The 27,391-nt window shown below is 36.1% G+C and overlaps 1 protein-coding gene across 8 annotated transcripts in view; it reads right to left on the reverse strand.

Moving 5' to 3' along the window:
• inpp4b (inositol polyphosphate-4-phosphatase type II B) overlaps positions 1 to 27,391 on the reverse strand; it is a 489,649-nt gene that overhangs the window by 34,196 nt on the left and 428,062 nt on the right. For all 8 annotated transcript variants that reach the window (XM_062032293.1, XM_062032295.1, XM_062032296.1 and 5 more), the window contains 4 exons: positions 26,022 to 26,234; positions 22,672 to 22,816; positions 12,389 to 12,561; positions 20 to 143 (listed from right to left, as the gene is read on the reverse strand). In XM_062032293.1, the coding sequence (XP_061888277.1) occupies positions 20 to 143; positions 12,389 to 12,561; positions 22,672 to 22,816; positions 26,022 to 26,234 (655 nt within the window). The remainder of the gene's footprint in view (positions 1 to 19; positions 144 to 12,388; positions 12,562 to 22,671; positions 22,817 to 26,021; positions 26,235 to 27,391) is intronic.

The following is a 27,391-nucleotide window of genomic DNA, read 5'->3' on the forward strand; positions in this document are numbered from 1 at the left end:
AGAATGCATGCGGACTCACTGTAGGTGCTGAGCAGACTCTCAAACTGGGCCACCAGGCCAACAAGGTGCAGCTGCTTCAGAAAACCTTTGTCCTGCATTCCTGCATACAGGCGCATGACGAAACCACACGCCAACACTGCCAGCTGGTAAACACACACACACACACACACACACACACGGTAAAATAACACACCTGAGCAGTAAAAGATGATTACAGGTATTATGCATCACTTCATGCTTTACAGTTCAAAGTGCAATTCTTTTATCAGGTTATTGCAGTGAATGAGAGGGTTTTAACAAATGGGGATGAGCACTTTGAACGTTGTCAGGTGTCGTGCGAAATGATGTATCCCTGAAATATTTTGTATCCTCTACCGCGGGGGCGCGCATGGGGGCGGAGCTCTGGGCCTCGTTCAGAGAGCGGCAGCACTTCCGCGTTCTGAGCGATGTCATAAAAAAATGTGGATTATTGCGGTCATGCTTTGATCGTCAAAAATGTTGTTGGTGTAACATGCGACATTCCTACCCCAATAAAGGCTTTTGATCATGTCAGGTTCAAACACTGATGACGTCTATTAAACAGACAAGAAGCAAGGAATCACGCAGAGACAGAGTTAAATTTAGCTCAATGAGGAGAGACGTTTTGGGCTGTACTCTTAGTTACAGATCCAACCTACGCTCTAAGGTGCAGCCCACGTGCTCCTCTATTTATTTGGGAGGTCCCTGGTTCATACTTGCCAACCCTCCCGTATTCAGCGCCTCTCCCGAGAAATTTTCTCCCGACAAACTCCCGGTATTCAGCCGGAGCTGGAGGCCACGCCCCCTCCAGCTCAATGCGGATCTGAGTGGGGACAGCCTGTTCTCACGTCCGCTTTTCCACAATATAAACAGCTTGCCTGCCCAATGACGTCATAACATCTACGGCTTTTAGAGAGTAGAGTGCACAACTGCGCACACAACAAGGAGATGAAGCAGAAGAACGAGGAAGTTACAGACATGGCGACGCCGTTGACGAGCAAGATGAAGAAATACGCTTGCAAGTTCCAAAACGAATGAAAACAAGAATTTCAGTTCATCCAGGACAGTAAGAAAGGGGAAGGGGTATGTATGTTGCCTGTACATTTTGGGGCGTGGTTGGGGCGGGGGGCGTGGCGGGGACGTGGTTAAGAGGAGAGTATATTTACAGCTAGAATTCACCAACTCAAGTATTTCATATATATATATATATATATATATATATATATATATATATATATATGAAATACTTGACTTTCAGTGAATTCTAGCTATATATATATATATATATATATATATATATATATATATATATATATATTTTTTTAAATTATACATATAAATAAAATAAATACTTGAATTTTAGTGTACCGGAGGCTATCCTGTAGATGGCAGCATTGTCCTGTTTAACTTCTCCGTTCATGTCTGAGTATATCATTTCGGCCCCCTCCCCACCCCCCCACCTCCCGATATCGGAGGTGTCAAGGTTGGCAAGTATGCCCTGGTTACATAACTGAGGCTGCTTCTGAAGGAAGGGGGGTAATTTCAGTAGCCCCAGTTGGACACAATATATGATTATTCAGAAATGCAAATGTGCTGACACTGGTGATATCGCCCCGTCTCTGCTTTGTCTGCGTCACGGTACTCGATGTTCTGGACACAAACACTGATACGGGAGACGACTCGCAATCTTTGGATTGCAAGTTGTCCCTTTGCACGGATAGAAAAGTACGACTTTGGCACAATTGATAATAACTATAGCAACGGCCTTTAAGCATGAGAGTTGTGTGATAACTTACTAGGGCTGCAACAACTAATCGATTAAATCGGCGTGGCGAAGTTGGGAGAGTGGCTGTGTCAGCAATCTGAGGGTTACTGGTTCAATCCCCACCTTCTACCATCCTAGTCACGTCCGTTGTGTCCTTGAGCAAGACACTTCACCCTTGCTCCTGATGGGCCTGGTTAGCGCCGTGCATGGCAGCTCCCGCCATCAGTGTGTGAATGGCTGAATGTGGAAATAGTGTCAAAGCGCTTTGAGTTCCTTAAAAAAAGGTAGAAAAGCGCTATACAAGTACAACCCATTTACCATTTACCATTTTTTAAAAATAGCTGGCGATTAATTTAGTCATCGATTCGTTGGATCTAGGGCTGCAACAACTAATCGATTAAATCGATTATACAAATAGTTGCCGATTAATTTAGTCATCGATTCGTTGGATCTATGCTATGCGCATGCGCAGAGGCTTTTTTTAAATTATTTTTTTTAAAATAAATCTTTATTTATAAACTGCAACATGTACAAACAGCTGAGAAACAATAATCAAAATAAGTATGGTGCCAGTATGCTGTTTTTTTTCAATAAAATACTGGAAAGGATAGAAATGTAGTTGGTCTCTTTTATCCGATCATTAATCGAAGTAATAATCGACAGATTAATCGATTATCAAATTAATCGTTAGTTGCAGCCCTAGTTGGATCTATGCCATGCACATGCGCAGAGGCAATTTTATTTTTATTTTAAACCTTTATTTATAAACTGCAACATGTACAAACAGCTGAGAAACAATAATCAAAACTAGGTCGAAGTCAGACCTACATAGAGGCTTTTGTTTCATGTCTCTACGACATTCCTAACGGAAGTTACAAGCAGTTTTGTCTGTGTTTTTTCCTAGGGGGCGCTAGAGCGCAATTTTGAGTTTTGGGCTTTGTTTTTTTTTATTAGATGGCAATTTTCGCCAGTCCTGATGTGTGTGTGTCAAATATGGTGAGTTTTGAAGTATGTTAAGGGGGTCAAATTACAGCTCAAAGAGGCGGCGGTCTAATAATAATAAAGAATAATAAAACCTTACAAATTCAATAGGGTCCTCTGTCCCATTGTAAAGGACTCCCTGTGGGATTCCTTTACAAAAGGGACATGCGGTCCCTAATAAGTATGGTGCCAGTATGCTGGTTTTTGTCAATAAAATACTGGAAAGGATAGAAATGTAGTTTGTCTCTTTTATCAGATTATTAATTGATTAATCGAAGTAATAATCGACAGATTAATCGATTATAAAATTAATCGTTAGTTGCAGCCCTATACCTTACACATAATTATTCTAACAGATCATCCGTACATGACGTGTTGTACTTGTATTCACAAGTTTCTCTATTGTATACGGTGTCATGCTGCAGAGCGGTTGCATACTTGCCAACCCTCCCGTTTTTAGCGGGAGAATCCCGGTATTCAGCGCCTCTCCCGACAACCTCCCGGAAGAGATTTTCTCCCGACAAACTCCCGGTATTCAGCCGGAGCTGGAGGCCACGCCCCCTCCAGCTCAATGCAGACCTGAGACTGAGTGGGGACAGCCTGTTCTCACGTCCGCTTTCCCACAATATAAACAGCTTGCCTGCCCAATGAACGGAGAAGTTAAACAGGACAATACTGCCATCTAATGGATAGCCACCGGAACACTGAAATTCAAGTATTATTTTTTTTCTATGTAAATAAAATAAATAAATAAATATATATATATATATATATATATATATATATATATATATATATATATATATATATATATATATATATATACCTACCTACTATGTAAATTTTTTACTATGTAAATAAAATAAATAAATAAATAAATAAATAAATATATATATATATATATATATATATATATATATATATATATATACATATCTATCTATCTATCTATCTATCTATCTATCTATCTATCTATCTATCTATCTATCTATATATATATATATATATATATATACATATATATATATATGTATATATATATATATATATATAGATATAAAATAAAATAAATAAATAAATAAATAAATATATATATATATATATATATATATATATATATATATATATACATACCTATCTATCTATCTATCTATCTATCTATCTATCTATATATATATATATATATATATATATATATATGTATATATATATATATATATATATATATATATATATATATATATATATATATATATATATATATATATATATATATATATATATATATATATATATATATATAAATATATATATATATTAGGGATGTCCGATAATGGCTTTTTGCCGATATCCGATATTCTCCAACTCTTTAATTACCGATACCGATATCAACCGATATATGCAGTCGTGGAATTAACACATTATTATGCCTAATTTGGACAGCCAGGTATGGTGAAGATAAGGTACTTTTTAAAAAAAATTAGTAAAATAAGATAAATAAATTAAAAACATTTTCTTGAATAAAAAAGAAAGTACAACAATATAAAAACAGTTACATAGAAACTAGTAATGAATGAAAATGAGTAAAATTAACTGTTAAAGGTTAGTACTATTAGTGGACCAGCAGCACGCACAATCATGTGTGCTTACGGACTGTATCCCTTGCAGACTGTATTGATATATATTGATATATAATGTAGGAACCAGAATATTAATAACAGAAAGAAACAACCCTTTTGTGTGAATGAGTGTAAATGGGGGAGGGAGGTTTTTTGGGTTGGTGCACTAATTGTAAGTGTATCTTGTGTTTTTTATGTTGATTTAATAAAAAAATAAAAAATAAAAATAAAAAACCGATACCGATAATAAAAAAACCGATACCGATAATTTCCGATATTACATTTTAACGCATATATTGGCCGATAATATCGGCAGGCCGATATTGGACATCTCTAATATATATATATATATATATATATATATATATATATATATATATATATATATATATATATATATATATATATATATATATAGCTAGAATTCACTGAAAGTCAAGTATTTCATACATATATATATATACATATATATATTTATATGAAATATATATGAAATACTCGAGTTGGTGAATTCTAGCTGTAAATAACCACCCCCCATTATTGGAGGTCTCAAGGTTGGCAAGTATGCGGTTGGTCGGCCTGCTATTTTCTGCAAACTACATTAACAACATCCTGTCGGCCGAGTCATACCAAAGACTATACAAATGGGAGCCATTACCTCCCTGCTTGACACTCAGCATCAAGGGTTGGAATTGGGGGTTGAATCACTAAGATGACATATCAAAACAACACTAAATTAAAGTGCACTTTTTGTACAGAACGCCACTACGATATTTTTTAAAACAAATAAAGTGCACTTTTGTGCATGATGTCACACGAGATATTTCAATAAGTGCCAAATAAAAATGAGCTGCATAATAGGAAATCAGATAGTGTATGTCCTTCGCTATGTGGTAGGTTCCGGCGGACGTTATCTCCTGTTTTTGACAATTTTTTCCATACGGTGTTGATGTGGAAATGGAAGACGCCAGGCTCAATTGGGTCAGTGCTGGTTGCTTCGGCGGTTTGTTGGGTGTGGCACCGGCCGGAGATGTTGACATGCGGAGTTTCAAGCACTCCTCATTCTCTTGCGGGTGACTTTTCAAATGATGCCACAAATTAGCAGTGCCTCTACTTTTTGTAGCAACGCTTTTGCCGCATTCTTTACATATTACGGTTGTCTGTTCAACATCTTCCCGCTTGAAGCCAAACCACCGCCAGACGATGAACCCCGTGCTGTTTTTCTCGGGAATTAATTCTTCCTCCATTTGTTACCAGATTGGCACCTTCTCTCTCTCGTATTACCACTCGCACCACCTGCCACTGCTAACTTTACCCATGCCGCTACCTCTCTGCTCGGCGAGGGCGTATGACGTTGCACGCGCGACAGTATGTGACGTATGTAAGAAGGTGCGCTTGTTTTATCTCTCTGTGAGAAGGAGAGACAAGAAAGAGTGAGGAAAGCCTGTAGTGTAATGCCCGCAGCTAGAAGTAACTGCGTGAGAACGTATACTCGACTACTCACCAAATAGTCATTTTCTACATCGCACAGAAACAAACCCGCGATATATCGAGTATATTGCATATATTGCCCAGCCCTAGTTTGAACTGTCAGAAAAATTGTATGTAAATTATCAAAAAACTTTCAATTCTGAGTTCCCAATGAACAGACAAGAGGCTGTCTTTGTTGCACCAAGCAAAGGCTTGGAAAATTCCATTGTGTACGATGGGAGAGGGTTATCTATTGTCATCGAAGACCTGCTCAAGCTGAAGCCAGGACCAGCCCAAGACCGAGACATCTTTTTCTTTTGTGTTAATGTGACCGAAAACAATGACTGTTTACATACTCCCCATTCCTTTGGAAGCAGATGTTGTGTAAACAGGGAGTGTCCAAAAAAAGGAGGAGACGTAAACCTTTTTCGTCAGAGCGTGCTAAGACACTGTAAGAGGTTACAGGTCGACGGCGTCTCTCCTCAATTGAGTCCAAATTGAATTCTGCCTCTGTTTGATTCTTTGCTTCTTGTCGTGTTTAATAGATGTCATCAGTGTTTGAACCTGACATAAACGTGCTGCTCTTTTCACTCAACATTAATAAAAAAGTCACATCAAAATGGGCTTTGTGACACTCACGTCGGCGCAAATGACAGTCAAGACTTTTTGCTCTGTGCAACATTATCTTATGTTTTTAGTCCTTGTTTAAGGACAAAGCATGACGTTAACTCACGTGTCTTCACGTAGATGGACCGTGCTCGAGAGTAAAAAGCGACCACACTGCAAAAAGTCAGTGTTCAAAAACAAGAAAAAAAATACAAAAATGAGGGGTATTTTATTTGAACTAAGCAAAATTATCTGCCAATAGAACAAGAAAATGTGGCTTGTCAAGACTTTCCAAAACAAGTCAAATTAGCTAACCTCAATGAACCCAAAAATACCTTAAAATAAGTATATTCTCACTAATAACAAGTGCACTTATCTTGGTAGAAAAAAAAGAGACCTTTTTGCTCAATATGTTGAAAAATATTCTTAAATGAAGTAAATGCTAGTGCCATTATCTTGACATAATGATATGCGCTCGGCATTACATTTCTTGAAACCAGCAAACTTATACTAAAAACTAATTTATTGTTCTTAATGGAAAGGCAACAAGGCAAGCGCTTGTTACTCTCGGGGTCTCCTAGCCGCTCAGGCTAATCATATGGTCTAAAAATGCATTTTTCCATGGATAACATGACATCATCGCGCCAAGTGCGTGCTCTTTCAGTCAATTAGTGCGCATATATACAGCCCGGCCCCCCGGCCAAACTTTTTTTTAATTGTAATTTTGAAGAATTCATCTGAATGTGCATGAACTATTTCTGTTTAAAATGTCACATGTTAAATGTTTAAATATTAACTGTCAGTTTGCTGTACTGTGCCAACTGTACTACTATATGAGTAGTGTTGTAACGCCGTTAGTTTCGGCGGTAACTAGTAATCTAACGCGTTATTTTTTTATATACAGTAACTCAGTTACCGTTACTGCATGATGCGTTACTGCGTTATTTTACATTATTTGTATGTAGTATCGGCTAGAAACTGAAGATCTGAGTGTGTTTTATTGGAGCGCTCCGGTGGAAAAGAAGAGGCGTGCTTTCCCCCACCCACAGAAAGCACGCCTCCCCGCAGGCGTACTTCGGGTCTAACAACCTTCACTTTACCCGGAAGTGGGTCTTTACAGCTGAGGGTGAATGACGAGCCCGGCGGTTTGTTGCAACTTTGTGACTTTATTGCACGCAGCCATCCACCAAGCTAGAGCACCTACACGCACTCACTGTCGCCGCTCCCTCACCTCTCTCGCCCACTCGCTCACTGACGTCACTCACCTCACATGCTGTCATATCTTAAAGGGCCACACACACACACACACACACACACACACACATACGCTACTCTCATAACAACTAACAAGACATCATGGTGAAGCCAGAAGTCGAGTTTTTTAACATGGAGACATTCTCAATACTTTTCTTTTGTCGAGCACAAAGAAAATAACATTTTAGTTAAATGTAAGTTGTGTCTTGGATCAAAGATCCTATCTACTTAGAGTTAAAGTTAAAGTGCCATTATGTTGCAGCTATTTAAAATAGTTTGGTCAATTTTTTCTGGCCTGAAATAAATTGGCCCTTTGAAACATATCTTTGTCTTTGTGTGTTGTATGTAGACCACATTGTTTGTGTGTTGTATGTAGACCACATTGTTTGTGTGTTGTATGTAGACCACATGGTTTGTGTGTTGTATGTAGACCACATTGTTTGTGTGTTGTATGTAGACCACATTGCTTTCTGAGTTCAGTGATGCAAATGCATGTCAAGTTGATCAACAGATTGTATTATTCTCCAGTGCAATAACAGTACTAATATGAAGGCTAAAAGGGCATTAATGGGAGCCTTAAAAAAGGGGGAAAAAAAGACGTAACTAAATAGTTACTTTTCACAGTAACGCATTACTTTTTGGCGTAAGTAACTGAGTTAGTAACTGAGTTACTTTTGAAATAAAGTAACTAGTAATTGTAACTAGTTACTGGTTTTCAGTAACTAACCCAACACTGTATACGAGTACCTATTTTTTCTTGTTTCATTGAAAATAAAACAGCAAAGTCCATTTGGCTGTCATCTGTTTTAATTATGAGACACAATTGTGTCAAAATCATGATTTTTTTTTGTTCATGCTTGAAATAAGAAATGATTACTTTAAAAAAGTAGTTTTCTACTTGTGAGTGTTGATGACACAGCTTTGCAACAGTTGATATTTTAGTTTGAAGCATGTTTTACTCAATATAGCTCATCAAATCTCAGCAACAAGCTGTAATATCTTACTGAGATCATTTAGGACCAAAACACTTAAAACAAGTAAAACACTCTAACATAAAATCTGCTTAGCGAGAATAATTATCTTATCAGACAGAAAATAAGCAAATATCACCCTTATTTGAGATATTTCATCTTACTTAGATTTCAGTTTTTGCAGTGAGCAACTAAAAAAACAACATAATGAAGCATCCTCCTTGTGTGTACGGATGTTAACGACAATACACGCTTCATTACACGTGTACCAAATCACTATATCTATGGTTAAATGCTTTATAATTCCCTTAAATATGCAAAATGGTTCCCTTGGCTCGTTAGTGCGTGCTGATTTGACAAATAATGTAGACTTAATACATCACCATGTTGCTGAACATGTTCTAATCCTATCAGTGTTGGCTTTCCGCAGCACAGGCGTGCATTGGCGCTTTAATAATGTTCCACGTGCAGGCTGGTTTTAAAGAGAATGTACATGTCATTGTACGTCTAAAGTTCCTCAAAATAAACAGGGACTGTGGCGTGAACAAGATGGCCGCGATCAGAAGTCTCTGAGACGAGAGCTCGGCCAAATCATCCCAGAATGAGCCGATTAAACTCCTGAGACGATGTGCTTCTAAATAAATACGAGGCTTATTGGGAAAAATGCCAATAAAGCCCTTTCGAAGCATTAAAAATAAGCCGAGTCAATTTAAGATCTTGAATAGATTGTATTTTATGTCTTCTCAGCTGTTTAAAATTGGTGCGGTAGATAGCAAATGATGTATGAAGTGTCGGGCAGCCGAGGGAACTCTTGTTTATTTATTGTGGGAGTGTCAGAGAATAAAAGAGTTATGGTGGAAAACAACTAAAGAAGCAATCACATTCTTAAATGTAAACATCCCAATGACACTGCAAATGTGTATTCTTGGTGACCTGCATCAATATAGTAACGTGTCATCAAAGAGTAAAAATTAGGGATGTCCGATAATGGCTTTTTGCCGATATCCGATATTGTCCAACTCTTTAATTACCGATACCGATATCAACCGATACCGATATCAACCGATATATGCAGTCGTGGAATTAACACATTATTATGCCTAATTTGGACAACCAGGTATGGTGAAGATAAGGTACTTTTTAAAAAATTAGTAAAATAAGATAGTGCTTACAAAGTACAAAGAAGAATAATTATGAGAAAAACTTCCAACCTTATTGAAAATATTCTTCATCTCAGTATGTTAATAATGACTGAATTAATTAATTACATATTACAAAACTGTTGTATATACTAATTCATAGATGTTATTTTATTATATAAAAAGGTCAGTAAATGATTTTATACAATTGTAAACGCTTTGAAGTGGGAAAGGGGTAGGATTAAATAAGCTTTGCTTCGTCCTACTCCTTTTCGGGCATGATGTAAATGAAATGATATGAAATTGTGTGATGTATTATGATGTAAGTGTGTTCATGTTCGAAATAAACTAAAAGAAAGAAAGAAAGAAAGATAAATAAACTAAAAACATTTTCTTCAATAAAAAAGAAAGTACAACAATATAAAAACAGTTACATAGAAACTAGTAATGAATGAAAATGAGTAAAATTAACTGTTAAAGGTTAGTACTATTAGTGGAGCAGCAGCACGCACAATCATGTGTGCTTACGGACTGTATCCCTTGCAGACTGTATTGATATTTATTGATATATAATGTAGGAACCAGAATATTGATAACAGAAAGAAACAACCCTTTTGTGTGAATGAGTGTAAATGGGGGAGGGAGGTTTTTTGGGTTGGTGCACTAATTGTAAGTGTATCTTGTGTTTTTTATGTTGATTTAATAAAAAAAACAAAAAAAAACAAAAAACGATACCGATAATAAAAAAAGCGATACCGATAATTTCCGATATTACATTTTAACGCATATATCGGCTATTATCGGACATCTCTAATAAAACCTTTTTTTTTTAAATCAAAAAAGGCACAGAGCTCCGCCTCCATGCGCGCTCCTGCGGTCGGGGATACAAAATAGTTCAGGGATACATAATACCGGTATCACAAATTAATACCCGAGTTCAATGGTACTCATTTTTGGTACTTTTCTGTGTGTTCATGGGTATTGGAAGATTTTTTCTTGATTTCTCAACCGATTTAAATCGTTCCATCGCTAAAATGCTCAATAACAAGGTTAGAGTGTCCGCCCTGAGATCGGTAGGTCGTGAGTTCAAACCACGGCCGAGTCATACCAAAGACTATAAGAAAATGGGAGCCATTACCTCCCTGCTTGGCACTCAGCATCAAGGGTTGGAATTGGGGGTTAAATCACCAAAAATGATTCGGCCACCGCTGCTGCTCACTGCTCCCCTCACCTCCCAGGGGGTGGAACAAGGGGATAAGTCAAATGCAGAGGGTAATAGTTAGAATAATTGTTTGTAAATTATCACAAGAACTTTGTATTACATTGAGTTCCTAGCAAGGGGATGGGAGCTGTCTTTGAAACCTACCAAGAAGAATGCTCGTAAAACTCCACTGGGACTTCAAAGCGGACAGATGGCAGGATCTGCCCAATTTCCAGACGAACTCTTTTTGAACTATTTTATGGAGCTCTTTTTGAACTATTTTACGACCTCTTCTTTTGAACTGTTCGGTAACCAAAGGCAACGCTGTTTACCACCCACTTCCCTCTGGAAGCAGCTGTGGTCAGGTGGTGGGGAGAGAGTCAAATAAAGAAGGAGGAGTGCAATCTTTGGGCAGAGCGTGCTGGAGAATGTCCGGGCGACTCTCCTCAATATATTGAGTCTAAAGATGTCCGATAATATCGGCCGATATATGCGTTAAAATGTAGTATCGGAAATTATCGGTATCGTTTTTTTTATTATCGGTATCGGTTTTTTTTTTATTTAATTTTTTTTATTTTTTTATTAAATCCACATAAAAAACACAAGATACACTTACAATTAGTGCACCAACCCAAAAAACCTCCCTCCCCCATTTACACTCATTCACACAAAAGGGTTGTTTCTTTCTGTTATCAATATTCTGCTTCCTACATTATATATCAATATATATCAATACAGTCTGCAAGGGATACAGTCCGTAAGCACACATGATTGTGCGTGCTGCTGCTCCACTAATAGTACTAACCTTTAACAGTTAATTTTACAAGTTTTCATTCATTACTAGTTTCTATGTAACTGTTTTTATATTGTTGTACTTTCTTTTTTATTCAAGAAAATGCTTTTAATTTATTTATATTATTTTACTAATTTTTTTAAAAAAGTACCTTATCTTCACCATACCTGGTTGTCCAAATTAGGCATAATAATGTGTTAATTCTACGACTGCATATATCGGTTGATATCGGTAATTAAAGAGTTGGACAATATCGGAATATCGGCAAAAAGCCATTATCGGACATCCCTAATTGAGTCCAAATTTAATTCTGTCTCTGTTTAATTCTTTGCCTCTTGTCTTGTTTAATAGATGTCATCAGTGTTTGAACCTGACAGTAATCTCACCACACCTAGTGTGTGTGTGTGTGTGACTATCAGTGGTACTTTAACTTTTAACTTTAACTTAACGAAGTGCTATCAGCATTTCGGCAAGTTGACTCATATCCAGTATAAATACAAATATATACACTGCGGTGCTACTTTCTCATGTATTTAAGAAGTATTTGAATGTGACTGATGTGTTTCCTTACAGCCTGACTGAAGACCACGTCCCTCCTCTGCTGCAGAAGGAAGCCCTGTGGAATGCTGCAGGCCGCCTCCTGCAGGAGAACAAAAGTCACGGCCCTCTTGGCTTTGTCCACCACCTCCGTCACGCACTCCTTCAACCGGGCCACCAGGGGGCACAGCTGCTCCCGCCAGTCACCTGTGCCGCAACAAAAACAGGAGTCTCACGGTGACGTCGGGGCTACTTGCACCAATGGCACAACTTTACAGAGACAATATTTCACAAAAATGTCACAAAAATGTGAATTTGGTCTGTTAGAATAATTGTTTCTAAATTATCACAAAAGCTTTGTATTACATTGAGTTCCTGACAAGAAGACAAAAGCTGTCTTTGAAAGCTACCAGGAGTAAGGCTCGTAAAACTCCTCTGTGTAGGGGCGGGAAGCAAGATTAAGGTGTTTTTTCATGTATTGTAATCAACAGAAGGATGTTGTTCTGGTCCAAAGACTTCAGAGCGGAGAGATGACAGGATCTGCCCAATTTCCAGACGACCTCTTTTTGAACTATTTTATGGAACTCTTTTTGAACTATTTTCCGAACTCTTTTTGAACTGACCGTTCCTGTGAATTGTTTACGACCTTTTCTGTGAACTTTTTGCGACCTTTGTCCTTTGGAAACAAAGGTGGCCCATGCGGTCCAAAATAAAAGAAGGAGGCATGCAATCTTTTGGCAGAGCATGCAGGAGACTGTACAAAGGTACAGTGTGTCAAGGCGTGTCTCCTCAATTGAGTCCAAATTGAATTCTGTCTCTGTTTAATTATTTGCCTCTTGTCTTGTTTAATAGATGTCATCAGTGTTTGAACCTGACAGGTCTTTTGAATTTTTTGCCATTTTTTGGGTACAAAACATAACTCCATTCTCGTAATATTTAACAATGTTCTTATAATTTAAAAAATACAGTAATATATATTTAAAAAAGTTAAATATCGCTTTTTATAATATTGTCTATATCATTATAAAAATGCATGTGCATGTATTATTTTATCATGCATCCCTCTTCATAGTACTATCAAATATTGTACATTAAAACAAAACAACAAATACATACATGCATATTATTCATTACATTATTATCATTTAAAATACATTTTGTAAAACAACTATGTACATTTAAAAATATAAAACATATAAATTGTAAATTGCACAAATTAAATTGCTCTAAATAAAAAACAAACAACGCATGCACACACGCACAAATTATAAATATATATATGTATATGAATATAGGACTATGCATATATGTATATACAGTATAGAGTACCGTATTTTTCGGACTATACGTCTCAGTTTTTTTCATAGTTTGGCCGGGGGTGCAACTTATACTCAGGAGCGACTTATGTGTGAAATTATTAACACATTAGCGTAAAATATCAAATAATATTATTGATGTCATTCACGTAAGAGACTAGACGTATAAGATTTCATGGGATTTAGTGATTAGGAGTGACAGATTGTTTGGTAAACGTATAGCATGTTCTATATGTTATAGTTATTTGAATGACATATACAGATTTGTATTTACAACAAACCATAATATGTTACGTTAACATACCAGTTGGTTATTTATGCCTCATATAACGTACACTTATTCAGCCTGTTGTTCACTATTCTTTATTTTAAATTGCCTTTCAAATGTCTATTCTTGGTGTTGGCTTTTATCAAATAAATTTCCCCCCAAAATGTGACTTATATATGTTTTTTTCCTTCTTTATTATGCATTTTCGGCCGGTGCGTCTTATACTCCGAAAAATACGGTATATACAAATGTATACATATATTTGTATAATCTCATAAGATTAAAAATAACACGTATCATCATGATTGCATTTCTTAAAATACATTGTCATTTCCCTTTCAGAAATACACTATTATTTTTAACTAAACTTATATTTAATACTATTACTTTTTTGTCATAAAAATGTAAACATTTTAATTCTTTGGAAAAAAAAAATCATTTTCGTAATATTTAACAATGTTCTTGTAACTAAAAATAATACAAATATGCTATATATTCAAAGAAATGTATATCATGTAATTTATTTAAAATACTGTATATAAGTAAAATGCATTTGTATCTATTATTTTCATCATGCAGGATTCTTCATAATATAAGCAAATACATTAAAACAAAATACAATAAATATTTTTCTTTTTTTTTTTACGGTTAATGTTTTTTTTATTTTTTTTTTACAATTTTTAGCACGTTTTAATTACTAATGCGGGTTTATTTATTAAATGCGTTTTGTAAATAGCCCGTTTTGTATATATATATATACTGTATGTACCAGTTCGTTGCGTTTGTTTAAACTCCACTTTAAACAAATGTAATGAACTGGTCTTATCATGTTATGTACCCTATATATATGCGACAACCACAGACACTTCAATAAAATCCCCTGAAGAGCAGTGAAAGGCTTGTAGGGATGAAAATAGTCTGTGTTTTTTTCCTGACCTAACGTATATTCTGCTCTACCCCGGTATGTACTTGTTTTATGCTCCAACAGGGGGCAGTGTTGGCTCAACAAAGAAAACTACACTAGCCACCCTGCAATCTGCTTAATATCTACCTTTTTTTTTTTTTTTTTTAAGTAGGACTACAGGACACATTTCCAGAGATATTATGTTTTATCTTCCTAAAAAGAAAAAAAAGTCTAAATAATTTCCCCAGTCGACTATTAACGATCAATAGAGTGCAAACCTCATTTAACAGAGTGGATGGAACCATCCTTTATTATTGTGCATGTTTGCATCCATATAAACATCAGCACCCGTTCCGAGGAGCTTGAGTGCTCTTTTTTCTGTTTATCTTTGAACTCAACACGAGGAGGATGAATGCCGTCTCACCTGCCAGCTTACTCGAAGACACACACACACACACACACACACACACACACACACACACACACACACACACACACACACACACACACACACACACACACACACACACACATGCAATTGTTACCTTCTTGAGACCCCGAATAATGCCGACCTCTTTAGGACCACCCTTTTTAGACATATAAAGATTTGTATTTACAACATCAATAATATATACAAACTATGTAAATATAAAAAAGCTTGTTGTGAAAAATGAGCTGGAATTTCACAAGAAAAACTTAGAATTTTGGCAGTGTTATGATAAAAGTCGCCCTGCGATGAGGTGGCGACTTGTCCAGGGTGTACCCCGCCTTCCGCCCGATTGTAGCTGAGATAGGCTCCAGCGCCCCCCGCGACCCCGAAGGGAATAAGCGGTAGAAAATGGATGGATGGATGATAAAAGTTGTGATTTTACTCAACGCAAGTCAAAATGTTACAAGAAAAACAGAACATTTCTGCAATATTATGATAAAAGTTGGAATTTTACTCAATAAGAGTCGCAATTTTACAAGAAAAGCTTAGCACGTTGTCAATTTTATGAAAAGAGTTGTAATTTGACTCGACAAAAGTCACAATTTTATAAGAAAACTTTAAAACTTTGGCAATGTTATAATAATAATCGGAATTTCACTTGGCAAAATGATGACAAAAGTCATCAATTTTCTCAAAAAATGTCACTGTTTTACAAGAACAACAACAAAAAATGGCAATATTGTGATAAGTCAGCATTTTATACAACGAAAGTCACCATTTTGCATTAAAAAGTAATAATTTTACATGAAAAAGTCATACATTTCCGAGAAAATATTGCAACATTACAGAAACAGAAAGAATATGAGAAATTGTTCCCAATTCTATAAGAAAAAAGTCGACACATTGCGAGAAAAAGACTGCTTTTAGTTCATTTACATTTTTGAATTTTTGTGTTTGTCATTGGTTTTTAATCTTCATTATTTACTTCAAGTTATTACAGTATGTCTCTATATACATATTTATTTATTTATTTAAATTAATTTGGGCCAAAGGGGGCACATTTCAATTTCTTACACACACTTGTTATTACATATGTTGGCCAGAGGGGAAGCAGGTTAAATTTTTACACACACTTGTTATTTCATATGTTGACCAGAGGGGGAGCACTTTTAAAACCGACACACAGTCGATTTGATGAACTCCTCCTTTTTGGGACCACCCTCATTTTGATAGATGTCACCAGCAGGGGTGCTAATGAGACATTCTCTATTAGATGCAATGTTATTGGGACCATGATTTATGTCATCACTTGTTCACACCTCCTCATATGGAAGATACTTTTCCTTCTTCATGTCTCAAGAAGGGTAAAAATACAACACACACACACACACACACACACACACACACACACACACACACACACACACACACACACACACACACACACACACACACACACACACACACACACACACACACACACACACACACACACACACACACACACACACGCACACACAGTCTTGTAATTGTTACCTTCTTGAGACCCCGAGTAATGCCTACCTCTTTAGGACCACCCTTTCTAGACATATAAAGATTTGTATTTACAACATTAATAATATATACAAACTATGTAAATATAAAAAAGCTTGTTGTGAAAAATGAGTTGGAATTTCACAAGAAAAACTTAGAATTTTGGCAGTGTTATGATAAAAGTTGTGATTTTACTCAACGCAAGTCAAAATGTTACAAGAAAAACAGAACATTTCTGCAATGTCATGATAAAAGTTGGAATTTTACTCAACAACAGTCGCAATTTTACAAGAAAAGCTTTGTCAATTTTATGAAAAGAGTTGTAATTTTACTCGACAAAAGTCACAATTTTATAAGAAAAATTTAAAATGTTGGCAATATTGTAATAATCGGAATTTCACTTGGCAAAATGATGACAAAAGTCATCCATTTTATAAGATAACTTTAAAATGTTGGCAATATTATAATAATAATCGGAATTTCACTTGGCAAAATGATGACAAAAGTCATCAATTTTCTCAAAAAATTTCACTGTTTTACAAGAACAACAACAAAAAATGGCAATATTGTGATAAGTCAGCATTTTATACAACGAAAGTCACCATTTTGCATTAAAAAGTAATAATTTTACATGAAAAAGTCATACATTTCCGAGAAAATATTGCAACATTATAGAAACAGAAAGAATATGAGAAATTGTTCCCAATTCTATAAGAAAAAAGTCGACACATTGTGAGAAAAAGACTGCTTTTAGTTCATTTATATTTTTGAATTTTTTTGTTTTTCATTGGTTTTTAATCTCCATTATTTACTTCAAGTTATTACAGTATGTCTCTATATACATATTTATTTATTTTTTTAAATTAATTTTGGCCAAAGGGGGCGCATTTCAATTTCTTACACACACTTGTTATTACATATGTTGGCCAGAGGGGAAGCAGGTTAAATTTTTACACACACTTGTTATTTCATATGTTGACCAGAGGGGGAGCACTTTTAAAACCGACACACAGTCGATTTGATGAACTCCTCCTTTTTGGGACCACCCTCATTTTGATAGATTTCACCACCAGGGGTGCTAATGAGACATTCTCAATTAGATGCAATGGTTTTCCGTATCGGGACCATGATTTATGTCCTAACTTGTTTACCGGTCCTCATATGGAAGCTACTTTTCCTTGTTGATGTCTCAAGAAGGGTAAAAATACAAGAACACCCCCCCACCCCCCTTTTTCTCAAGAGTTTTCAAATGTGTGCCAATCACTTCGCACATTGCAGCAGTGTTGCCATCATGCAGTTTGTCTGTGAATGGGAACATCTCAAGGTTGCCACGCTGCACATGTTGTTGCCAGAGTTGCACCTTTAAACGGAATCCATTCATTTGATCAGTGCTTGTAAGCAGATTTTCATTTCGGCCTTGCATCCGTGTGTTCAGTTCATTCAGATGATGAAATATATCAGCCAGGTATGCCAGCTTTGCACACCACTCATTACTTGCAAGCAGCTTTGAGTAATCGGACCTCTCGTTTGTCAGAAACACTTTAAGTTCCTCTCGCAGCTCGTGCACACGGGCAAGCACTTTGCGCGACCTCTGTGTGGAGCAAAAAGACTTTATGTTCCGCCGTTTTTTATGTTGATTTAATAAAAAAAAAAAAAAAAAAAAAAAAAAAAAAAACGATACCGATAATAAAAAAAACCGATACCAATAATTAAATTTTAAAACATTTATCGGACATCCCTAGTTGCAACCTCACTTCAGAATGCAAAACACACAAATTAAAAAAAATATTTTACTTCTGTAGTTGTGAGGACCAGGCAAATGTCCTCACAAGTCAAAAGATCCTCACAGAAAGGGTGGTTTATCAAGTGTATGTCAACACAAGGACGGTGAGACAAGTGCACACACACACACACACACACACACACACACACACACACACACACACACACACACACACACACACACACACACACACACACACACACACACACACACACACACACACACACACACACACACACTGTGAGTAGAGTCAACTTGTAGCGTCTGCCAGCTGGCATCAGTGACACACTACACACGAGTGAGGACTCCAGCTGCAGGACGTGGTCTGGAGCCTCACTGGACGTCTCCATGGACTTGAGAGAGGCCTCGGGGGGTCTGCATGGCCAAACTACACACTCGTGTCATCAGCTTCCTGGCACCACTTCTACTTCCAACAACACATATAGCTGGCTAGAAACACTTTATTCATCCCATGATGAAAAATGTAGTTATTTATTGTACCATTTCGTATTTACTATAATCCATCCATTTTTCTACCGCTTGTCCCTTTCGGGGTGGCAGGGCGGTGCTGGAGCCTATCTCAGCTGCGTTCGGGCGGTAGGCGGGGTCATTTCGTATTTACTATAATATGAAACAAATACATGAACAATAATACGTAGTTTAGATAATAATGAGTCATATATTGGAATTTGGGATCCATTATTTAAATTAGTTTTAACTATTAAATTAACCTAAAATATGACTGATTTTATCTTTGTGGGAAATATTGGACACAATGTGTTGTCAAGCTTATGAGATGCGATGCAAGTGTAAGTCACTCTGACACTATTGTTAATTTTTGTAATGTTTTTGTGGAGGGGGGCGTGGCCTGCGGGCCTGCCGCGGAACAGGGTGTGCAAGGACCGGCCTCGAAGACAGCGACAGGTGAGTAGATGGCCCAGGTGGGCCTTGTTATCTAATCACCTGTCGCCTTTATTAGCAGCAGCCGGACCGAGACACAATGTTGGAGTTGGAGCCAGAGAGAGAGCGAGACACGGTCCAAGAAAAATACATTTTGCAGAAAAGCAAACGGCTCAACATTTATGAAAATAAACCAGTGTTGTACCCTGAAATCCGGGCTCTCGATGCAGTGTGTGGTGGTCCGAGGAACCCACTAGAGGGCAACCTTTACAGTTTTTAGTTTTTATAAATGGCTGTGATGATAATGTCAATGAGGGATTTTCTAATCACAGGTAGGCAGGGTCATTTCGTATTTACTATAATATGAAACAAATACATGAGCAATAATACGTAGATAAACAACAGTAAGGACAAACGGAAATAATGAATCAAATTAATAAAAATTTGTATTTAAGAGAAGTATTAGGAAAATATATTTGTATATGTTTATTTGATCTATTTGTGAGTGTAAAAATTATGTATAAACACAAATATTGATTTCAAACAAAATTATATGATGTATTTATTAGGGGTGTAACGGTACACAACAATTTCAGTTCGGTACGTACCTCGGTTTAGAGGTCACGGTTCGGTTCATTTCCGGTACAGTAAGAAAACAACAAAATATAAATTTTTTGGTTATTTATTTACCAAATTTGTAAACAATGGCTTTATCCTTTTAACATTGGGAACACTATAATAATTCTGCCCACGTTAATCAACATTAAACTGCCTCAAGTTGTTGCTCAGATTAAATACAATGACAAAACTTTTCTTCTACATATAAAAAGTGCAACATTAAACAGTTTCAAGTCAACTCATCATGCTTAATTTATTACAGCATTTGGGAAGCCTGTAGTTGATTTTTATTATGTAAATGTTATATTTGTATCAACATGTGATAGCAGGGACCCTGCCATTCAAAACCAGGCTGCTGCATTACTTATGATTAATGTAACTATAGCTGAAAAAATAGTACAATAGCAATAGGAGAGACTATTCATCCTTGAACACCATGGAGTTCATGTAGGCTTAATGATGCACTTACCGTTACACCCTTAGTATTTATTGATAATTATTAGAAATATTCTAAAATGTTGCATGCATTTTTTTTTTTAGTAACCATTATTGATTTGAGTTAGAATATTTGTGGAAAAAAATAATTTATTCAGGGATGGTGACATAAGTCAAAAAAATGGTAACACTTTAGTATGGGGCGCATATTCAGCAGTAATTAGTTGCTTACTTAGTTACCTACTCAGTGGCCTAGTGGTTAGAGTGTCCGCCCTGAGATGGGTAGGTTGTGAGTTCAAACCCCGGCCAAGTCATACCCAAGACTATCAAAATGGGAGCCATTACCTCCCTGCTTGGCACTCAGCATCAAGGGTTGGAATTGGGGGTTAAATCACCAAAAATGATTCCCGGGCGCGGCCACCGCTGCTGCTCACTGCTCCCCTCACCTCCCAGGGTGTGAACAAGGGGATGGGTCAAATGCAGAGGACGTGTTTCACCAGACCTAGTGTGTGTGACAATCATTGGTACTTTAACTTAACTTTAACTTATTAACATGCAAATGAGTAACATATTGGCTCTTAATTAGTCATTATTAAGTACTTATTACTTATGAGTACTTATTATTCTGCATGGACTTATTATACAACCAGTAAGCCATTAACTAAGAGTCTTCCCTCAATAACCCCAGAATTACCCCTAAGTAACCCTAACCCTAACCCTTATATGTTCCCCTAGTGTCCAAATAACTGTAAATTAAGTCTTTATTACTTAGAATATGTTCCCCATACTAAAGTGTTACCAAAAAAAAAAAATTAAATAAATAAATAAATACAAATATATATATATATATATATATATATATATATATATATATATATATATATATATATATATATATATATATATATATATATATATATATATATATATATATATAAGGGCTGCAACTAACGATTAATTTGATAATCGATTAATCTGTCGATTATTACTTCGATTAATAATCGGATAAAAGAGACAAACTACATTTCTATCCTTTCCAGTATTTTATTGAAAAAAAAACACCATACTGGCACCATACTTATTTTGATTATTGTTTCTCAGCTGTTTGTACATGTTGCAGTTTATAAATAAAGGTTTATTTAAAAAAAATAAAAAATTAAAAATAAAAATTAAAAAAAAAAGCTAAAAGCTTCTGCGCATGTGCATAGCATAGATCCAACGAATCGATGACTAAATTAATCGGCAACTATTTTTATAATCGATTTTAATCGATTTAATCGATTAGTTGTTGCAGCCCTAATATATATATATATATATATATATATATATATATATATATATATATATATATATATATATATATATATATATATATATATATATATATATATATATATATATATATATATATATATATATATATATATATATATATATATATATATATAATTTTTATTTATTGGAATGCATATTTAGAAATATAATCTACATAAAAATGCCTGGTATGCATTTCGTTAAACAAGCATGACTATTTATTTGTAAAAAAAAAAAAAAAGAAAAAAAAAAAGTTAACTAAATAAAACTAAATAAACAAAATTAAAATAGATATATAATGTATAAAGTTAAAAAAAAAGCGTTTTTACCACCCCAAAAATATTGTATTTTAAAATATTTAAAAAGATATGATCAGCAGTACTAGACTTAGACTTAGAGAGACTTCCTTTTATTGTCATTCAACATAACGACATTTCATTGCATTAGCTCGTTATAGTGCAGGATAAAAGAGCAATAAGGTGCATATATAAATAAATAGATTACTGTACAGATAAATATATTGCACGTTCGCATATGCATCCACATTTATGGATGTATGTTATATTGTTTTTATATTCCAGCTAGTTAATAAGGTTTTGGGGGGGAATTGAGGGGATTATTATGATGCGTTCAAGAGTCTGATGGCCTGAGGGAAGAAGCTGTTACAGAACCTGGAGGTTCTGCTACGGAGGCTGAATTTTCATAGCACTCCTGTTTTGGATTTCATCTCCTCAATCACACCAATTATGATTTAAGGACAACAAAAATGGAAGACACATCTAATTATGAGTCCGCTGAAATGAAGCGTGTCCTTACCGGGGTTGTGTGAGGTAATGACATCAGCCAGTTGTTGCTCGGCGACGCGCTGCTGCTCGTCGTTGTGGTCGTCTTCCTCGGCCAGCTTGTCCACCACGGCGATGACACAGTTGAGACATTTGGCCACGCTGGCCCAAACTCTGTCCTGAAAGAGTCCAACACGGCCGTCAATGTTTGCATGTGAAGGGGAATTTAAAAAAAATACACTGGCTGCAACATGTGTGGCTGGAGGCAAACTCCTGATGTCGTTGTTTTATAATGATCTCCACAAGATGGCAGTGGCGCCATTTGAAGGAGTAGAAGTGTCATTCAGCAGCTGCGTCTACGCCTGCATGCGCTTTAAACTGCCGGCTGTTGGTGTCAAACTTTTTGCGTGTTATTTTGTTATACTGTTGTGTTAGAATAATTGTTTCTAAATGATCACAAAAACTTTGGTAATACATTGTGTTCCTGACAAGAAGACAAAAGGCTGTCTTTGAAAGCTACCAAGAGTAAGGCTCGTAAAACTCCACTGTGTAGGGGGGGGGGGAAGCAAGATGAAGGTGTTCCTGTGTTCTTTCATGTATGGTAATCAACAGAAGGATGTTGTTCTGGCCCAAGGACTTCAGAGCGGATAGATGACAGGATCTGCCCAATTTCCAGACAACCTCTTTTTACGAACTCTTTTTGAAGTATTTTATGGAACTCTTTTTGAAGTATTTTACCAACTCTTTTTGAACTGACCTTTTCTGTGAACTTTTTGCGACCTTTGTCCTTTGGAAACAAAGGTGGCCATGTGGTCGGGGAGGGTCCAAAATAAAAGAAGGAGGCATGCAATCTTTTGGCAGAGCGTGCTGAGACACTGTAAAGCAGGGGTCACCAACCTTTTTGAAACCAAGAGCTACTTCTTGGGTACTGATTAATGCGAAGGGCTACCAGTTTGATACACACTTAAATAAATTGCCAGAAATAGCCAATTTGCTCAATTTACCTTTAACTCTGTTATTATTAATAATTAATGATATTTACACTTAATTGAACGGTTTAAAAGAGAAGAAAACACGAAAAAAATGACAATTAAATTTTGAAACATAGTATATCTTCAATTTCGACTCTTTAAAATTCAAAATTCAACTGAAAAAAAGAAGAGAAAAACTAGCTAATTTGAATCTTTTTATGGAACATCATTAGTAATTTTTCCTGATTAAGATTAATTTTTGAATTTTGATGACATGTTTTAAATAGGTTAAAATCCAATCTACACTTTGTTAGAATATATAACAAATTGGACCAAGCTATATTTCGAACAAAGACAAATCATTATTTCTTCTAGATTTTCCAGAACAAAATTTTTAAAAGAAATTCAAAAGACTTTGAAATAAGATTTAAATTTGATTCTACAGATTTTCTAGATTTGCCAAAATAATTTTTTTGAATTTTAATCATAATAAGTTTGAAGAAATATTTCACAAATATTCTTCGTCGAAAAAACAGAAGCTAAAATGAAGAATTAAATAAAAATGTGTTTATTATTCTTTACAATAAAATAAATAAATTTACTTGAACATTGATTTAAATTGTCAGGAAAGAAGAGGAAGGAATTTAAAAGGTAAAAAAAGGTGTTTAAAAATCCTAAAATCATTTTTAAGGTTGTATTTTTTCTCTAAAATTGTCTTTCTGAAAGTTATAAGAAGCAAAGTAAAAAAATTTATGAATTTATTTAAACAAGTGAAGACCAAGTCTTTAAAATATTTTCTTGGATTTTCAAATTCTATTTGAGTTTTGTCTCTCTTAGAATTAAAAATGTCGAGCAAAGCGAGACCAGCTTGCTAGTAAATAAATACAATTTAAAAAACAGAGGCAGCTCACTGGTAAGTGCTGCTATTTGAGCTATTTTTAGAACAGGCCAGCGGGCGACTCATCTGGTCCTTACGGGCTACCTGGTGCCCGCGGGCACCGCGTTGGTGACCCCTGCTGTGAAGGGTACAGTGTACAGATGACTCTCCTCAATTTTGAGTCCAAATTGAATTCTGTCTCTGTTTAATTCTTTGCCTCTTGTCTTGTTTAATAGATGTCATCAGTGTTTGAACCTGACATCTTGTTGAACTCATCGGCGGCATTAATGCTGACTGAGAAGTTTGATCCTTACCGCTTTTACAACATTGGTTCTGTTGTGTTGTGCAATACACTTGATTATAATTGAGCGTGCCCTGCGATGAGGTGGCAACTTGTCCAGGGTGTACGCCGCCTTCCTGCCTAGTGTGCTAGAGGGCGAGACCACCTTTGAAACCTGTGCTGATCTTAACAGTGCTCCTGTTGTTAGGAATTTGCTGCAAAAATGTTTGTCTGACAAATTTTGAACTGAACTCGGGGGCCGGTAAGGTGTCATTACCGGGCCGGACTCTGCCCCCGGCCAGTTGAAAATAAATTATTTACTGTATGCATAAAGTGTATTTGCTAAAAAAAAGCACCAGCAGTTCCTCCCCCACACACATAGAGGGAGCTAGAGGGCGAGACCACCTTTGAAACCTGTGCCGATCTTAACATTTCTTAAGGCCCAAGCTGTTTTTTTACATGCTCTTTTTTTATTTCTCTTTGCTATTTGGGCTTATTGGACCCTAATTAGAATAAAAACTAAGAATCATCTTTTGATATGATGTACTTAGTCCATAAGTACACAAATGTGTACTTCATGTTTAGTGACATGCTAATTCCTATTTTTATACTTTTTTTCCCCAAATTCCATTGTATGTTATACTCTTCCGACACCACCAGATGGCAGTATAAGTGTCCACATAAGCGGCCATAAGACCCCAATTCAGTAGTGCACACAATTTTGGAAATGAGAGCTAAAAGGTGCTGTCCACGCATGTGGCCACTAAGCCTTTAGAGCAGGGGTGTCAAACTCAAATACAGAGTGGGCCAACATTTAAAACTGAAAGGTTGAACAAATTAACCTTTTAGTAGACCCAAACAAGTTTTGCATTGAACATTGAACAAGCAAGGCTTGTATAACTTTATAGTGACATGCAAAATCCAGTTTCAAATAATAATAATAATAATTAAAAAATATGAATGGAATATCAAATACAATTTAAATAAAAATGGAATGCCTCTTTTCTATTTGCAGCCTTCTGAGGTAAATATCAACATTAACTTTTTCCACAGGCTAATAAATTTGAAAATAAAATAACAATGAATAAATCAACCATTCAGGACTTTAAACTGCTCAGTTTGCAACACACTGATCTAATCTGATGTGCCCAAGCCAGATACCTGCCATCTTTTCTTGGATGCTAGTTCATTCATGTCGGGGCTCAGGCTTTGAGCTGAGGCAACCTTCATTATCGAACAAAGAAGAAGACACTTGCCCATTCCTCCTCGTCGAACTCCTTGTGGTGCGGGATGGAGTCGTCCACGTTGTTACACGTCGTCGTCGTCTTGTCAGCGGGCGTCCGGGCGGGGCTTTGGTCGTGCCGCGGGGTCTTCTGGTTCTTGGACACGTACCCCGGCCGGGCGGCGTGCAGCGCCAGCAGAGCGGACTTCACCAGCTCGTCCTTGAGGGTGTGGACAAATTGCTCGGTCTGCGGCAAAAATACAAACGTCATATAACTTGGTACTTGATGCTGTTAGCATGCTAACGTTAGCATACCAATATCAGTATGGTAACTTTTTAGGCAATTTTACAGCCGAACACCTCAGAGTCATATAACTTGGTACTTGATGCTGTTAGCATGCTAATGTTAGCATTCTAGCATACTAACATTAGTATGGTAACTTGTCAGTCAATTTTACAGCCAAACACCTCACGTGACGGCAAATGAAAAGGAAGCAGAAGTGACAAGAGCGAGACGGAGGGAGAGCCTTTTAAAAAGAGAAGATGTTCTCCCTCCAGTGGGAACGACAACAAACAATTCAATTACACCCGACAGGCTGGCGAGCGTACCGCCAAGAAGACGCCTCGGCTCGCTGGCGCCCCTCCGAGCAAAAGTGATAAGAGCTCTCCAGAGTGGGCAAGGTTATTATATTGCAATATTTCACTGAAAACTCTCATTTGAATGTTTCCATCTCCAGCTGGAGACGTGAAAATCAAGCGAGTCACACTTTACTGGCCCTTCCACAAACCAGGGACGAGAGCAGAGGTGTCAAAGTGGTTTTCACTGAGGGGCCACACCGCAGTGATGTTTGGCCCCAAAGGGCCGCATCGAACAGTGAATACTATTATTACACCATTTTTAAAAAATGCATTTTATTAGTATATTTTTAAAAACTAAAATATGGTAAGTTGCAATAATTTCACCTCAAAAAGTAGTGTATGTTACTGTAAATGGAAAAACATTATAAAAACATGGTAAAAAAAAAAAAAGGCAGCTCAGTTGGCAGAATTTTACTGTAAAATGTACATTTAGTTTTTTTTTTACTGTAAATTAAAAAAACTGCAATTTTACAGTAACATTTTGGGACCTGAGCTGCCAGTTTTGTATTTTTTTGTTATTCTCTGAGATGTAATATTTTTTAAGGGGTTAGAATTATCAAGATATTTTTTAAATATTATGAGAATAAAGTCATATTTCGTGAGAACTATATATATATATATATATATATATATATATATATATATATATATATATATATATATATATATATATATATATATATATATATTCCCCTGAAAAGCAGGGAATCCTGCAAAAAAGGCTTATAGGGATGAAATAGCCTCTGTTTTTTCCTGACCTAACGT

The sequence above is a fragment of the Entelurus aequoreus genome, linkage group LG22 (assembly GCF_033978785.1).
Source record: "Entelurus aequoreus isolate RoL-2023_Sb linkage group LG22, RoL_Eaeq_v1.1, whole genome shotgun sequence".
NCBI lineage: Eukaryota > Metazoa > Chordata > Actinopteri > Syngnathiformes > Syngnathidae > Entelurus > Entelurus aequoreus.